The sequence below is a fragment of the Engystomops pustulosus genome, chromosome 3 (assembly GCF_040894005.1).
Source record: "Engystomops pustulosus chromosome 3, aEngPut4.maternal, whole genome shotgun sequence".
NCBI lineage: Eukaryota > Metazoa > Chordata > Amphibia > Anura > Leptodactylidae > Engystomops > Engystomops pustulosus.
Window position 1 is genome coordinate 77,203,380 of NC_092413.1, and position 17,340 is coordinate 77,220,719.

The 17,340-nt window shown below is 41.8% G+C and overlaps 1 protein-coding gene across 3 annotated transcripts in view; it reads left to right on the plus strand.

Annotated features, from left to right (window-relative positions):
* Positions 1-17,340, plus strand: part of CEP170 (centrosomal protein 170) — a 92,898-nt gene that overhangs the window by 43,157 nt on the left and 32,401 nt on the right. For all 3 annotated transcript variants that reach the window (XM_072141159.1, XM_072141162.1, XM_072141161.1), the window contains exons 10-11: positions 4,063-4,189; positions 13,409-15,121. In XM_072141159.1, the coding sequence (XP_071997260.1) occupies positions 4,063-4,189; positions 13,409-15,121 (1,840 nt within the window). The remainder of the gene's footprint in view (positions 1-4,062; positions 4,190-13,408; positions 15,122-17,340) is intronic.

Genomic DNA, 17,340 nt, shown 5'->3' on the forward strand with positions numbered 1-17,340 from the left:
TGTTGCGGTGACCCCAAACCATGCAACTCGCAGTAAAAAAACAGTAAAATTGCGGCTCTGATGGCTTTAAGCGACCTCCGGTTTTAGTCGATCGACCCCCGCTGGGGTCCCGACCCACAGGTTGAGAACCACTGTTCTAAAACATAAAATCTTTAGCTATAAAGGCATCAGTGTTCAATTCAAGCTCCCCAATGCGCTTGAATTGTGTTTCATGCTATCCAGCTAGTCTTTTAATTGACATAGGCGGGGAGAGGGGTGCTCAGCCAGGGCGCACAGAACAGCACATGATCTGTTGTCTGCGGCCCACATGCCTCCTGATATGTCCGGCTGCGCTGACAGACATCTATAGCAGCTCCTGGCTGACACAGTCTATATGCTGTGCACAGCCCACTTAACGCTTCTATATTCCAACTTGTTGGGGAAGTGGCCTTTAGTGGGAAAATAGTCTCAATTCCTTGCTGTGCACCAGGTATTGCCAATGTTTGCGATCTTGTATGCCAAGCTGTGATAAATATGCCCCATTGTAGTTAATGGTGTTTTTCAGCACATACCTGTACTTTTTTTTTAACATACGTGAAACTCTCAGCATTCTTTACTTTTGCAATTCACGTGGGGAAAAATGCCCTATAGAAGTCTATGGGAACACATCAAAAATGCATTGAGCCCTAAGACAAATACAAGCATAGTGCATTTTTTACTCATCCATTGCTATAGATCACATTAAACTTTTTTTTTTTTCACTCAGGAAAAAATGAAAAAATGACACTACACAAAATCTGACAGAAAACTCATACGAAGCTGATGAAACTTCAACAAGAAAAATGATAGTTAACCCTTTGATTGCCGGCTGCGGCATTCAAAATCCATAGGTGCCGCCATCCTGTTTTCGATTGTCGTTCCTCTTGAAGTCATCATAGGGTGGCAGTCTGTTTCCATGACAGCCTCGGGTGTTTTTAAAATCTGAGGCTGTTTTGGTTTCTACAGATTGTTTCTAGTGTGTAAAAATGGTAGGAGACGGTCTTGGGTTAAATTACCCTAGAGGGTCTAAAACAAATAGTGAAAACAAAAAACATTAAAAAAAAACCCTTCAAATATACCCCCTTTCCCTAGAACTGAAAAAAATAAATATTTAAAAAATTTCAAACATGATGTGGTTTTGCCGCTTCCAAAAATGCCAGATCTATCAAAATATAAAAATGGATATTCCCGTGATGAACAGAAAATGGTGCCCAAATGTTCAAAAAGCCACCTTTACACCATTTTACATCACATAAAAAATTTAATTAATGATCAAAAGGTCGCGCAGACCTAAAATGGTAGTAATAAAAACGTCAGCTTATCTAGCAAAAAATTACTAAAAAAGTGAAAAAGTTATCCGTGTTATTTTTTTTTTCATACACAATGGCCCACATTCATAAAAACAGTGAAAACTGTACTGTTAAGTGTGCAGGTTGTAGTGCACATTCTTCATGAATCTGGCAGAGGTAGTGGATCCCCTGTACCACCGCGGGCGCTGATGTAAACCGACACCTGGGATCGGAGTCTAAGTGGTACCCGGTTTTCACCAGAGCCCACCGCAAAGCAGGTTGGACTTGCTGCGGCATGGTACCACCAGGTCATTCCACAGGTGCAACTTTGCCTGCGGTGGCGGCCAAGGCGTAGTTCAGAATCGTGACGCAAACTCGTGGTCAGGGACAGGCAAGAGGTCGAGACAGGTAGCACAGAATCAGAGTCAGGAACGGAATCAAGGTCACAACGGGAAATCTGAATAAACGCAGAGGCCTTGGAATACAGCTTTCTCTCAGGCATGGAAGCATAAACATCCATTTATTAAGGCATGCAGCTGGCCAGCGCCAATTAGTGGAGCGCTTGCCCTTTAAATTTTACAGAGCCGGCACGCACTTGTTGGGGTGCGGCCATCAATTGGCTTCCTGCTGTTGTAGGAATAAAATTAGAACTGGTTGCTCAAAAATCTGCGTCTTTTGTACAGGCGCAAATTTACAAACTATAAGTGACTTATTAAAAAAAATTAATAAGATGGCCCCTTTCCAGTTTAAATTTGGCAATATTGTCTATAATGACCAGTAGATTAAAACTGATTTTACTTCACGTGCCTAAATATTTTAAAAAACCTTGAATTTAGGCCTCATGCACACAACCGTTTTTTTTTTTTTAACCTAAAAAAGGGCCCCATTGACTTAATAGGAAATTTGGCTATATATTTAGTCACCATATTTCTCAACGCACTGTGAACTGGCCGTCTGGCCTCAATGAAAAAAAAATGAACGTGTTTTTTTTTTATGTTTTTGCAGCATGATCTCTCCATAGAAGTCTATGGGAGTACAAAAAAAAGAGGTCTATGTCATAAATTACGGATTGGAGTGCCCCCTCTTTGCCAGTTGTGTGTGGAGGGGAATCAACTAGCCCTTATGAGATAAAATAATTAGCACCTGGTCCGTAGACCAACTGCCCCCACTGTGAGTTTCATGTCCTCATCCATAGAATTGGTAATTGGTTTCCTCTATCCCTTCAATAGAATATTAATTGAGCCAGAGGTCATGACTCCAGCTTGCATTTAACGCCAGCCATGTGACATAAAATGGCTACGTGAGGATATGGCAGAATTATACTTTAAAGAAAACAGTTCTAAATCAAATATTTCAATTTCTGATTAACCAATCTGCAATCAGCATCCTCTAATAGTCCTGGGGTGTCGAGCACCAAGGATTTCGGAGTAAGGGAGCCAAGAAAATGGCTATTAGACCATTGGGCCGACATTTCATGATGATGTTTGGTATTGTTATATTTGTTAATTCATGCTGGGAAATGTGGCGGGTATATCTTCTCAGTTAACCCATGTGAGAAGATATGACATAATTTGGAAATATGTCCACAACTTTCCACCTTGAGGGGTAGCCACGCTCCTCTCACATGACCAAGGGGGTGGATTAGGTGGTTAGCTAAAAGTATTACACCACCATTCAATTCTTGTCTGTCCATGGAGATGCATTGAGTTTGCAGGCCAGTCCAAGGTTTTTCATCCACCGTGGATCTCTATGGCAATCCAATTTGCAAGAGGTCTATCTTTTCTTTATTTTATCCCTTTTATCTTACTGTTTGCTTTTATGTACGTCTGTTATTTCACCATTTTTGTAATGGTGAAATGGTAGCTATTTTGCATATTAAATTGTCATTTTTTTTACTGTGTTTTATATGTTCCCATATCTCTGGAGAGGTGAATTACCGCTAAGCTGTGTTACCTTGTGTGTGTCTGTGGGCTAGTAGTAGCTATAGGCCATGAGTGTTAGTAGTAGTTATAGAAGAGTGTGTATCTGGGTGTATGTGTGCGGTCCTGGTATGGGATACAGATGTGTTTGGTTTCCCTGACAGGAGAATTGAGTTGATTGGGTGTGCTGTGTGCTAAGGAAGTAGGAATTAGTGTAAGGATGCCATTTTGCGTAAGTGGGCTAATTTGTATGGTTCCCTGTGCAATCCATATTTGGACTACGTTGTGTGGGGTTTGTGACATTCTACATATGGTGTTGTTCACCGTATATGCAGCGTTTTTGTGGTGGGTTGCTTAGGAGACCAAGGCACATGGGTGCAAGCCAAGCAAATTTTTTTCAGCGTTTCAGCTGATTTTAAATCTTACCGCCCACTTTGAGTGTAATGGGTCTTTGAGCCGAATGGTTGGCGGCAGGGGCATGAACATCCCAGTCCATCAAATTGACTTAAATCTTTTCCTAAAAACCACAGAGAATGTTCCTGATATTTAGACCAGGTTTACTTGTTCTAAATCATTGAATCCTGGTGGAGAAGGGAAAAACGGGCCACACTTTTATGTATTTACTATGAGGCTGCAGTATGCCGGCGTTGTGGGGGATGTAGGCTGGAGTTCAAAACTCTAGCCTTAGAAAATATCTGCCAAAGTTTTTTTTATTTGTATGCACTTGCAATATACATTTAATACAATACATTTTATACAATAAATCAGAAATAGAATCAATAACTTTACAAGTGTTATTTTTCAATTTATTTAATGCTGTTTTTGTCTATTTTTAGGATGTTCTGGATGTATCAGGCAGAAAACGTTGGGTATCCCAGTGGGCAAGTTTGGCCTCTAACCATGTGGGTCATGATCAAGAAAATGGCCAGAATGAATCCAATAGGTTGACTTCTGTTGAAAATGGTAATTTTAAGAACAAATAGTTACTGTATTATTCATGGAGAATTATTTAAAGGATTCTTCCCATGAAACAAGTTAGACCCTATCGTGATGAGACCCCTACAGATCACGAGTATGGAGGGTCCCGATGTGGCTTATCCTGCAGATAGGGCCTAACTTGGGAAAGCCCTTTAAAATATCCATATGCACGGCCCGCAGAATTAACCAACTACTCCCACAGTTGATAAATGGAGACCATGTGGTATTCATCCCCACAAGGCAGCTCCAGACAATGTTTGAAGAGTTCTAAACCTAATACATTCAGTTCAGAACTACTCTTGGGACTATTTGTTCTCAGTCTTGACAAAGTTCGGATTTCAAGCGCCCTTTGTCATATCTCTAAAGTTGCTATATGATACCCAGTGGCAGATTTAAAATTACCCACTACCATGCTAACTCCTGTACACAGAGAAAGACGTACCCATCAGGAGTGTCCGTTGTCACTGGCATTATTTGCCCTGGCAATGGAGCCCCTGGCGGCAGCCATAAGGGCTAACCATTATAAAAAAGGCTTTGAAATGGCGGGAAATTCTTATAAAATCAGTTTATTTGATGACAATCTTTGGCTCACCCTTTCCTCCCCTCACTTGTCCCTTCCACATCCTACATGTTGTGGGAGATTTGGCCCAGTAGAGACCGTGGTAGCGGAGACAGTGACACCAAGGTACAGTCCAAAACAGGTCTTGCCTGCGTTTATTCAAGTAGCAGGTACAACATGAAACAGCCATCACATACAGGCATCAAACATAAACAAAACCTAACATAAAAAGTCACCTGCAAGGACATTGCTGGTTCCAGTCATGGAAGTCAGGGCTGTGTGCACTCTGCCAAACCTCCTTTTCAGAGCCCAACTCTCTCAGCTCTGCTCAGCAGCTTTATCCAGCCTGATTAGGCTGCTCCCACCATCTGTGTCCAAGTTGCTCAGCAACCTAAAACATGACCTAGCCAAACATGGAGGTGGAATGGACTGCCCCACTACCAGCCTGCAAATCCATTCCATATAAATCCGGCCGGGACAGTTTTAACCAACTCTTCCAACAATTAACTTGTTTGAGCCATACTTCCCGGATTTACAGTGTTTGCAGCTGGACCTCTCTCTCTGGTCAAAGGTGCATGCCTCCATGTGCCACCTCATGTGTGCCGCGGCCTCACTGACCTCTTCGAGCTCCAGCACTGCCTCCAGCAATCAGGCAGGTGGGTCTCCACCTCCTAAGGCAGTGATGGTGAACCTTTTAGAGATCGAGTGCCCAAAGGGAGACTCAAAAACCACTAGCTTTTTCCAAAGTGCCAACACAGCAATTTAGGCAGTAACAAACTTATTGCTACCAGAATCTTTGAGCTCCAATCCGACACCTTTTTCACTCTTTGGACAGGACCAAGCAGCACAGGATGGGTCACTTTACAATAGCAGGGCACTACTTGGACTGCCCGAGACTGCAGGAAGATGACACGTCTGGCAAACTCTGTGCCTGGGAGACAACCCGTGTGCCCACAGAAATGCCTCCGAGTGCCATCTCTGGCACCAGTGCCATAGGTTCGCCACCACTGTCCTAGGGCGTGCTCGCCGGCTTTTTGCGATTTAAAGGGCCAGCGGAGCGTTAATTTGTTCTAGCTATTCCAGGTTTTTATATATTCCGGCCTCTTCCTGCAAGCCCCACCGGATCTTTACTCCTAGTGCTCTAGAGAAAGCTTGTTCCTGATGCTACACGTGTATTGGGAATTCCTATTGTGACCCCGCTTCTGTTCCTGACTTCGCTATCCTGCTGCCTGCCTTGATATATAATGTGTGTACAAATATGTATACATACATTTTTTAAGGGACAGGGAGGCCTATTGCACAAGTCTGCCATGGGGCCCAGCCTCTCCTAGTTACACCATTGCGTGCTTCATACAGTTGTGTTCTGCATGCTGCAGTACGTTCATGCAGTGTCCAGGGAGACCAGATCTTCCCGGACACTGTTCTGAGTGCAGCTGGTTTTGGCTCCCAATAAGGATGCTGTCACACGTAGCGCTTTATCATTGACTCAAAGTGCACGGGGGTGTGCCACAACCTGATCGCATATGTGTGTCTATCGAAACACATGAAATTGGTAACCATCACCAGTGTTTTGTATTGTCTAAGTGCAAGACACAGGGTGCAGGTTACTGATCGTATGCATTTCTATAGAAACGCATATGCGACCGGCCCATGCCACGCCCCCGTGTGCTTTGATTCAGTTTCTAAGCAGAGTGAAAGCATTACTTGTGACAGCAACTGATTCAAGCAATTGACTACTTTTTAAAAATGTGAACTGGGCCTAACATGCTAACTAAGGCCTGAAGAGCTTTAGATGCAGCTATTGTGTTTTTCTTTGTTTTGTTTTTTTTTTTTGCAATTTCTGTTAGCATGTGCATAGCAGCATGATAATATTTTTTTGTCACATCCATAGTTTTATGTTGGTGCTACACTCAGGTTGTATTGATTTGACTTGTATTGATTTCTAGTATTCTGGAAAACTCATGTGGAGTTGGGCCAGGGGTGGCAAAACAAAAAAGTATCTGTACTCACCCTGCTTTGGGTCACACCAGTTTTTGTCTTTGGAACTTCCATAGGGCAATGTTGCAGAAGACCGGAGGCACAAAAGGGACACAGGAGAAGGGTAAGTATACTTTTCTAGATTTTTTTGGCAGCCTTGCCATGACCACCTGCCGGAAAAGACTTCTTGTATTAAGCCCTCATATGTGTCTGTTGTTGATGACCGGTTCTCTATAAGCTGACACATAAGAAAAATAATCTGACACATAAACTAAAATTAATGCTCATAACCTACTATAGCCAGGGAGAGAACTGAAAGATTTAATGCTCACTAATCACAGTTGTGTAAACAAACTCTGGTAATTGTACCTGGTTTATCATGATGGATTTTGATTGTAGATTTTCTTTTAAGGGTTTGTCCACTTTTAAATAAATCTCTTCCATTAGACATGCATGTATATGTACCTGTGTCTTTGCCTCCTATGAGAGCTTAAGCCTTTCCCTGTTATTCGCATGCAGCACTTTGTATCTCTACTCTACCGGTTTCTCACTCCTTCAGTCCATCCTAATAGCAGCCTTTCTTTTGTTCGTCTGAGAGAGGGAGAAGGGTGGCAGCAAGATGATTTATAATCTCCTGCTGAAAATCCCTCCTATTTATCAGTGTTCAGACAAACATCTTACAGAGTGCACAGAGAATATGCACACAGCAATAAAGGAAGCATCAGGGATGATGTATCAATTAGTGAGCGCATTCAGGGATTATAATTAACCCCTTAACGCTCTGCGCCGTAGCTCTACGGCGCAGAGGTATAAGGGATGTATGAAGAGGGCTCACGGGCTGAGTCCTCTTCATACAGAGGTGGGGGTTTTTGCATTTTGCACAAAACCCCCACCGCTAATAACCGCGGTCGGTGCTTGCACCGATTGCGGCTATTAACCCTCTAAACGCCGCCGGCAAAGTCGGCGGCTCGCGGGCGCCGCCATCTTTTTTTCGATCACCACGCCCCCGAACGTCATCGGGGGGCGGCGATCGGTTACCATGGTAGCCTCGGGTCTTATTTTGACACGAGGCTACATGGTTTATGCAGGTTCGTTACAATGAGCCAGTGGCTCATTGTAATGTATGACCTGCAAAAATGCCATATATTGCAATACTGTAGTATTGCAGTATATGGTAGGAGTGATCTGACCATCTAGGGTTAATGTACCCTAGATGGTCTAAAAAATAGTGAAAAAAAAAATAAAAAAAAAAGTTTAAAAAATAAAAAAAATTAATAAAATATTAAAAGTTCAAATCACCCCCCTTTCCCTAGAACGGATATAAAACATAACAAACAGTAAAAATCAAAGACATATTAGGTATCGCCGCGTCCCAAAATGCCCGATCTATCAAAATATAAAAACGGTTACGGCCGGCGGTGACCTCCGTGGCGGGAAATGGCGCCCAAATGTCCGAAATGCGACTTTTACACCTTTTTACATAACATAAAAAATTTATCAAAATGTCGCACAGACCTCAAAATGGTAGCAATGAAAACGTCGCCTCATTTCACAAAAAATGACCCCTCACACATCTCTGTGCGCCAAAGTATGAAAAAGTTATTAGCGTCAGAAGATGGCAAAAAAAATTTTTTCTTTTTTGTACACATTCGTTTAATTTTTGAAAATGTATTAAAACACAATAAAACCTATATAAATTTGGTATCACCGCGATCGCACCGAACCAGAGAATAAAGTAGGCCTGTTATTTGGAGCGAAGAGTGAAAGTCGTAAAAACTGAGCCCACAAGAACGTGACGCACGTGCGGTTTTTTTTCAATTTTTCCACATTTGGAATTTTTTTTCAGCTTCGCAGTACACGACATGTTAAAATAAATAACATCACGGGAAAGTAAAATTTGTTACGCACAAAATAAGCCCTCACACAGGTCTGTACATGTAAAAATGAAAAAGTTATGGATTTTTGAAGTTGGAGAGCGAGAAATCAGCCGAAAAACCCTGCGTCCTTAAGGGGTTAAGGCATTAACGGCACATGGGCAATTTATGTAAAAGATTGGCCAAGTTGACAGCACTGCCTGATGCGCAGTGCTACTTTTCTTTTATTTACAACTGAAAAAAATATGCATTGTAGCACTATATTGCAGTTTTTAAATTTAACATCTATATTAGGAGTCCCTTATTTATTACATAATAATATACATTTTAAAGACTACTGATTTTGTGAACTTACCAGTACTAACTCTTTACTTAATGGCTAATATGTCGCATCCTATGGCAGACGCCCATAATCATTAGTTCTTGACCTAACTCTTACCAAGTACAAATTACAGCAAGATCGGAAATAGGTTACTGTCCTTGGCTAGTTTAAGATAATTACCACAGCAATATATTCTATTTATCTTGAACAGGTGGATAGAATTAAAAATACAAACGCCAAATTGGGAAAGAGTAGAAATCAGGTCATTCATTTGCGCACCTTGACGTGATTCTACGTCATAGGATGTGGGTCGTTCCCGCACCTTGACGTAGAATCACGTCATGGCGTTCGCCCAGACTCAGAAGCTGAGCCCGGGTGATCGCCACGGGATCCCAGCAGTACGTGATAGCCAGGATCCCGCAGTAACAGCCCTGATCGCGACTATCCCGATCTCGACTGTTTAACCTATAGACGCCGCGGTCACTATGACAATGGTGCATCGGTTCGCCGATCGGCACCCTCCGTGCAGGGCACGGAGGTGCCGATCGTTACCTTGGCAACCCGATTCCGATCAGGACCCCAGGGCTGCCTATAGTAGCTGCCTGTTAGCTGTCAGCCTGTGTTGCAATACATTAGTATTGCAGTATATTACAATGAACAAGTGATGAAATGATCACTTGTTCATGTCCCACCCTGGGACAAAATAAACGTCCGTAACAACTTTACAATAAAATAAAATTGTCACTGAGCCCATACAGTAAGCGTTGTAAAAAAAAAACACAAAAAAACCCTCACAAAAATTATTACATTTTCATATCTGACCGCATAAAAAGTGATCAAAAAGTAAAATTTGCCCCAACATGATACCAAGAAAAAGTACAGCTTGTCCTGCAAAAAATAAGCTCTAAACCAGCTCTGTAAACAAAAAATATAAATGTTCTGCCCATTGTTACATGGCAAATACATTTTACAAAAACAAACAAATTTCTCACAAAAGGAGTTCTATATTCTTCAAAACAAGTTTACCGTAAAAAAGCCAAATAAATGGGATATCGCCGTAATTGTGATGACCCATAAAATAAAGATAACACATTATTTTTATGGTACGGTGAACGTCCGGCGAAAAAAATGCTAAAAACCATAAACAAGAATTAATGATTTTTTTTTAACCACCACCAAGAAAGAGTTAATAAAATCTGATTTTTAGCTATTGAGCGCCCCGTAAATGATTTGCCTGAAAAGTTCCACAAAAAAAATAATCTCCTACATGTCCAAATCACAAAAAAAACAAAAACATTCCTTCCGTTCTATGCCCGGCCGTACAGCAGTCACCACCGCATGTGGGGGCATCCTCATACTCAGTAGAAATTAGGTATCAAACTTTGTGGTGTTTTTTTGTCATTTAATACGTTGTAACGGTTTACTTTTTGTTCAAAATTAATATATTGTCTAAAAAAAATTACAGCTTGTAAATTACACCTCCATTTTGTTTTAACCCCTGTGAAGCATCTAAAGGGTTAACACACTTCTTAAAGTTGATTTTTTTTACTCATTGAGGGTTGTAGTTTCTAAAATGATTTATGGGGTTTTACTGCTGTTTAGGCCTCTCAAAGTCAGTTAAAGCTGAGCAGGTGCCTCTAAATAAGGGTTTTGGTGATTTTCATAAAAATGAAAAAAAATGCACCCAAAATTCTGAACCTCCTAACAACCTAGAAAAGAGCGAGGATGCATAAAACCCTATGCCAATATAAAGCAGACATTCCGGAAATGTTAGTTATAAAGTTAATTGGGTGCTATGACTATCTGCCTGAAAAGCAAAAAATTTTGAACTTTGAAAATGAATAATTTTTAGAAATTTTTGCCAAATTTCTATTTTATTCAGTACTAAACACAAAAGATGGCATCAAAATGTTTCTATTACTTTGAAGTACAATGTGTGAAGGGAAAACAATCTCAAAATCCCCTGGATATGTTAAAGTGTCACAAAATTATAACCTCCTTTAATGATTCAGGGCAGATTTTAAAAAATAAGGCCTGGTCCTAAAGGTCTAAAATGGCTTAAACACAAAGGGGTTAAAGAAAATCTACCATTTGCTTGTATGCACTATGAACCAAACATACCTTGAGAATGCTGTAGTTACACTGATGCAGAAACATATCTTGTTTAATCTCTGAATTGAGTGGTTTTGCTAAAAAAAAATTAGAAAATTATGATAATGAGACTTTGTCACTCCTGTGGCTCCCCTGGCACTCTCCTCTTACTCAAATTATGCACCTCTCCAGAGCACGCTTTAAATAAAAGAATCCCCCCTTTTAATATAATGGGGCACATTTTACTTACCCGGTCCTGCGCGATCCCCATTCCGGACTGTCCGGCGAGGAAGAACTCTGCCGCGATTCATGAAGATCGTGCGCCCGATATCCTGCATGTGTCGCTTCACCACTCAGGGCCTGGAGTTCACCTTCTTCCTCCTGGTGCATATAAGTGCTTGGCTTGCGACACAATTTTTAGGCTAAATCCTGTGGTTTATCCGAATCCGTCGGATCGTCCGGTGGCCCACCCCTCAATTTGTGTCGCATGAAAGCCGGCGCGATTACGCCAAAATCCGATCGCATGCGCCAAAAACCCCATTTAAATCCCTGTCCCAGCGCTGCAAAACGGAAATTGTTCAACGAAAGTGTCCCCGGGCCCCAATGAGCCCCAATGTGTATAATGTATGTATGGATTGTGTGTGGATGCATAACAGAACCATAGACATCAACCCTTAAAGTTGGACTAAAAAATTATTTTTATGTTCTTTTTATTGCCGATTGCAACTCTGAGAGTGGATATTTCCGGTTCTGTTAAAGGGGTATTCCGGGAATATAAACGTCTGATACAAAAACCCATAATGCTATAAATAAATGAATGCAACAAAACTTAATGGAGCTTAAATAGTTTGATTTTATGAATTCACAAAATTTAATGGCCTCTCTAAAATTATCACCAAGATGGCTGCCACTGGAAACTACAAGTCCCAAGATCCTTTAGTCCTCAGTAACTCCTCCTACCTCTTATACTCTGCTCCCAGTGATGATATAACAGGTTTTCTTGCAGTGGTACCATAGTAATGATGTGTAACTGCCATCACTGCACATTACCACAACACTGGCCATACTGGCTGAACTGCAATCAACCGACTACAGCCAAACCTAGTGGTGATCACATGACCTGCCCAAGCAGGTGCAGGACATGTGATGTGGACATCTTCTGTCCTGTGTCTGCTCTGCAACGGACCGCGCGGAGGAAATTTTTTAATTCTCCATTACAGTCTATGTCACCAGCATTTTTCTGCTAACGGGAGCCTATCAGCTGAAGGCAGAATATAGAATAAGCTGCAGGAAATCCTTTCACTTTGCAGAAGTACATGCACCCTCTTTAGCTGAGCATGGGAAAGGGTGATGGAATAATGCTGTACATATTTATAACATATTTTGGTAAAAGTTACTACTTATTTAAAAAACTTATTGGAGAAATTACAAAAAAAGCTATCTAACATGTCATTAAATAAACTAAGTGAAATTTTGTTATGATATGTAAAGCTTTTCCATAGATATTGTCATTTTAAAAAAGCGCACAGCAGAATGTCAAAAATTGACCTGTACATTCCGGCACCTATAACCACTGGTCATGAAGGGGTCAAACAGATTCCATGGTTGTGACTTGCTTAAAAAATCAGCGAATCTATTGTGGACTTGAAATCACAAATGAGCATTTGGCATTCTATTGAGTGTACTTTTACTATGAGCTTTTACCAATGTACTTTTTATGGTTGAAAAGGAATAACTACTGAAGAAGAACAAAAAAATATCACAAACGGTATTCTCAAATACAGACACTGGGTCGAAGTATTAAAGGGGTTGTCCAAGTCCTAAAAAAAAGTAACATGTGACCTGGATGGGGCTGCTTAAAAAATTAAATTAGCACCTACCTCAACAATCCCTCCCGGTGCCCAGTGCAGTCGTCTTGCCGGGCCATGCCCCCGTTTGTTTACAAGGGCACAGAAGCTGTGCCGAGTTCAGCTTCCGGCCGTCCGAGGTGGCCTGCCACACCCACCCGTCCCTTTTCTCAGCGCTGTATCAGGCGTTTATATATGGGAAAAGGTGTGTGTGGTTGGCCACATTCCAGGCCCTGTAAACAAACAGCGGTATGGTTGGGAGGGACAGCGGTGTGGAGGTAAGTACTAGTTTAAAGCAGCCCCATCTCTGCCACATAATACTTTTTTAAGAACTCTGACAACCCCTTTAACTTACTACAGTTTACATCATGGCCGCAGAGGAAGCACCTATGAATCCTTTATACATATCCAAAGTAAATAAGTCAAGTAAATGTGAACCATTTTAATGTTCATATGTTTGCTATAAGAACAACTAAATCTACATCAAAACTACTGTAAGCAGGGTGTAAAAGAATTTTTTTTTTCTTATTTTAGATGCGGATATGAATGACTGTGAAGTATCACTTAAAAGTAGTGGATCCACCACCTCTGTACAAAGTGATCGTAAAAGGAGAACTTTACCAAAGCTTCCTAAAGAAGAAAGCCAGCCTCCGATTTCTATCAGCAAACACGGCCTTAGATCAGAAATTGGGGAGAAACAGGATACTGAATTACAGGAGAAAGAATCACCTGCTCACGTAAGCAAGAAAAATAATCTATATTTTTCTAATGGCAGAATGGAAACAACAAGTCAACTAGGTAGTAGTTCAGGTGAAAAAACTGCTACCCTTACAGATTATTCTCAACCATTGGTGGATACTTCAAAGAATGACGCTATTGGATTTTCAAGCTCTGAAAAAAAGTCCTTTGCACACAAAACACAAGAGCAGAGTAAAGATCAATTGAAATCTGTAAAAGTTTACAATAAGCCACCAACTATCTCATTCAGCAAAGGTGAATGCTCAACTCAGACTGTTTGCAAACTACAAAAATGTTCAGATGTGGGTCAGAAAACTGAAGCTGTATCAGTCAATAGAAGTAAAAGTGATGAAACTGAACGAAAAGAATCTATAAAACCATTGGTTAGACAAGGCAGCTTCACCATTGACAAACCCAGCTCAAATGTACCAATAGAACTTATACCACATATCAGTAAGCAAACTGCTGTATCATCTGTATTTTCATCAGTGAACAATATAAGAGAAAGAAGTGACTCTGTAGACACTGACTCTAGCTTAGACACCACTATGCTTTTGAAAGATACAGAAGCAGTCATGGCTTTCTTAGAGGCCAGATTGCGAGATGAAAATAAACCCGATGATGATCTAAAAACACCAAGCTATACCCAAGAAAATTCAATATCACCCGAATCTGATGTTGATACAGCAAGTACAATAAGCATTGTAGCTGGTGATTCAGATAAAAAGTGTTCCCAAAAACGGAAAGGTCTCAGTAGTGTACACAAAGAGAAATCCTCAACAGCTTCTCCATCCAAAGACTCCCATGTTTCAACTGTGTACCGAGAAAAAGCTGAGAGGAAAAGTAAAGCACACGTGAAAGACGTTGGAAGTAGAGCAGAAATACGTAAAGTGCTGCGATCAACTGGCAGAAATCGTCAGCCTTCCCTTGATTTAACAGATGATGATCAAACGTCTAGTTTACATTGTTCAGCTGTTTCAGATATTTTGTCATCTGACCAAGAAAATTATTCTGGAAAGTCCATCTCTAAATCTCAGTTTACATCTTCAGATGAGAAAGTTGCTGCATCAAAAATTACCTCTACTAGTAAGTCAATCACACTTCCGAGACCCCGTCCAACAAGGACTTCACTGTTGCGTAGATCACGTCTAGGTGAAACTTCTGATACAGAAGTTGGGGATACTGATAGGGCATCTGTTGCCTCTGAAGTTTCAACAACAAGTTCAACATCTAAACCACCAGCAGGTAAAAAAGCTTTCTCAAGGATTGATTTGCTGGCACAGCCACGTAGAGCAAGACTTGGTTCCATATCAACACGCAGTGACTCTGAAGCAACAATATCAAGAAGCAGTGGATCTTCTCGAACAGTAGAATATGCAAGCAGGAGCAGTCCTAAAACTACTCAAACGGTTGATGGAAAAGGCTCCCCACGAGCCAGAGCTAACAGCATCTCTCGTTTATCAGATACTAAAACTAAAACAACTGTACCAGCTCACAGCTCTCCCACAGGTAATGATAAACATATTGAATATTATTGATTTTTTTTTTTTTTCAAGAAATCTGACCTAATTCAGTTATTAGCAAGACTGCACCAAACTTGTTCCCGTAAATAAAATACCGTATATACTCGCGTATAAGCCGAGTTTTTCAGCACAAAAAATGTGCTGAAAAATCTCACCTTAGCTTATATTTCTCCCCTGTAACATTTGGCAGAGCCGCTGCCATGCGATCTGCCGGCCGGCGCATACTATGATGCGGCCGCTGGTGATGTCATAGTATGCTGCAGCCTGCAATCGCACGGACGCGTCTCTGCCGGCTGTTACAGCGGAAAGAAGACAAAAGAGTACCCACGACGAGCATCCGGAAACTGCGGCAAGCATCGGGATGCAGGAAAGTGAGTATGCAAGTTTATTTTTTATGTGGGCTGGCTATATACTAAATAGGGCTGGCTGTCTTTATACTTAAGGGGGCTGTCTGTCTGTCTTTATACTTAAGGGGGCTAGATGGCTGTTTTTATACTTATGGGGGCTGGCTGGCTGTCTTTATACTTAAGGGGGCTGGCTGTTTGTATACTTAAGGGGGTTGGCTGTCTGTCTTTATACTTAAGGGGCCTAGATGGCTGTCTTTATACTTATGGGGGCTGGCTGGCTGTCTTTATACTTAAGGGGGCTGGCTGGCTGTCTTTATACTTAAGGGGGCTGGCTGGCTGTCTTTATACTTAAGGGGGCTGGCTGGCTGTCTTTATACTTAAAGGGAACCTACCACCACAAATCTACCTATAAAGGTAGATTGGGTGGTAGGTGGATCAATGGGACGTGAGGATAGCCCTTTTAAGGGCTAATCCTCACGTCCCTGCACTTTTTTAATAACTTTAATTTGTAATTTATTCAAATTTACTTATGCGGCTACCGGGGCGTGGAGTAGCCGCATATGAGATTACACGAGGCGGCTACTCCACGCCCCGGTAGCCATTTTACCCCTCCTACTCACCCATCTTCGGCGCGCAGCTCCGCGTAGCTGCGCGCCCTCGTCCGGCGATCCTGCCGTCTGCGCATGCGCAGAAGAGCAGGCCCGCGCCTGTTTCGGAGTTGTGACCGCGCAGGCGCGGGCCTGCTCTTCTGCGCATGCGCAGACGGCAGGATCGCCGGACGAGGGCGCGCAGCTACGCGGAGCTGCGCGCCGAAGATGGGTGAGTAGAAGGGGTAAAATGGCTACCGGGGCGTGGAGTAGCCGCCTCATGTAATCTCATATGCGGCTACTCCACGCCCCGGTAGCCGCATAAGTAAATTTGAATAAATACCAAATTAAAGTTATTAAAAAAGTGCAGGGACGTGAGGATTAGCCCTTAAAGGGCTATCCTCACGTCCCATTGACCCACCTACCACCCAATCTACCTTTATAGGTAGATTTGTGGTGGTAGGTGCCCTTTAAGGGGGCTGGCTGGCTGTCTTTATACTTAAAGAGAATCCGTCAGGCAAATTAACCCCCTAAACTAAATATATTTTCATAAACTCAGATTTTCAAGAGATTTGAAAAACGCTAAAATTTTGGTGACACATTTAGTTTGAAAGTGGTCTAAAAAGGTTATGTTCTATAAACCTCCACAAGTAACTCCATTTTATGGGTAAATCTTTTTATTGAAAGTACTATGAATAAAAGTGTACAACATGTACAATATTCACACGTAGATGGTCAATACAATGCGGATAAAACAGTATTTCACAGGAAATTATATGTCACAAGAGCGTAAACACGGGCATATCTTAACAGTTGCAGTACCATTGCAAGAGTGAGCTGTGACATCAATAAAACAGAACACATGGTAAAGATTGGGGGAGTTGACAAAGACAAAGGGTCACACAGAAGGGGAACACAAAAGGGGTATAGGAGGGGGGAGGGGCTAGGTAATGTCAGTTAAGTATTTTCTGAAGAGAGCCAGGAAGACATAGCTGTGGAGATCCTGAATGTGGACCATGGAGACCAAACCTTATGAAACGTGGTAATTTTATCATTATCTAGAGCCATAAGCACTCTCATAATATGATTAAGACTACTAATTCTGCCTTAGATGGTGGAGAGGGAGACCTCCAGTGGCGTGGTATAACTGTACGAGCAGCAAAAGTCTAAGGAGTCCCTTCTTAGCCTTTGCAATAGAATACGGGTATAACGAGAGTAGTGCCAGTTCCGGAGAGAGAGAGGTCACCTCCCCACTAACTTTCTTATATAGG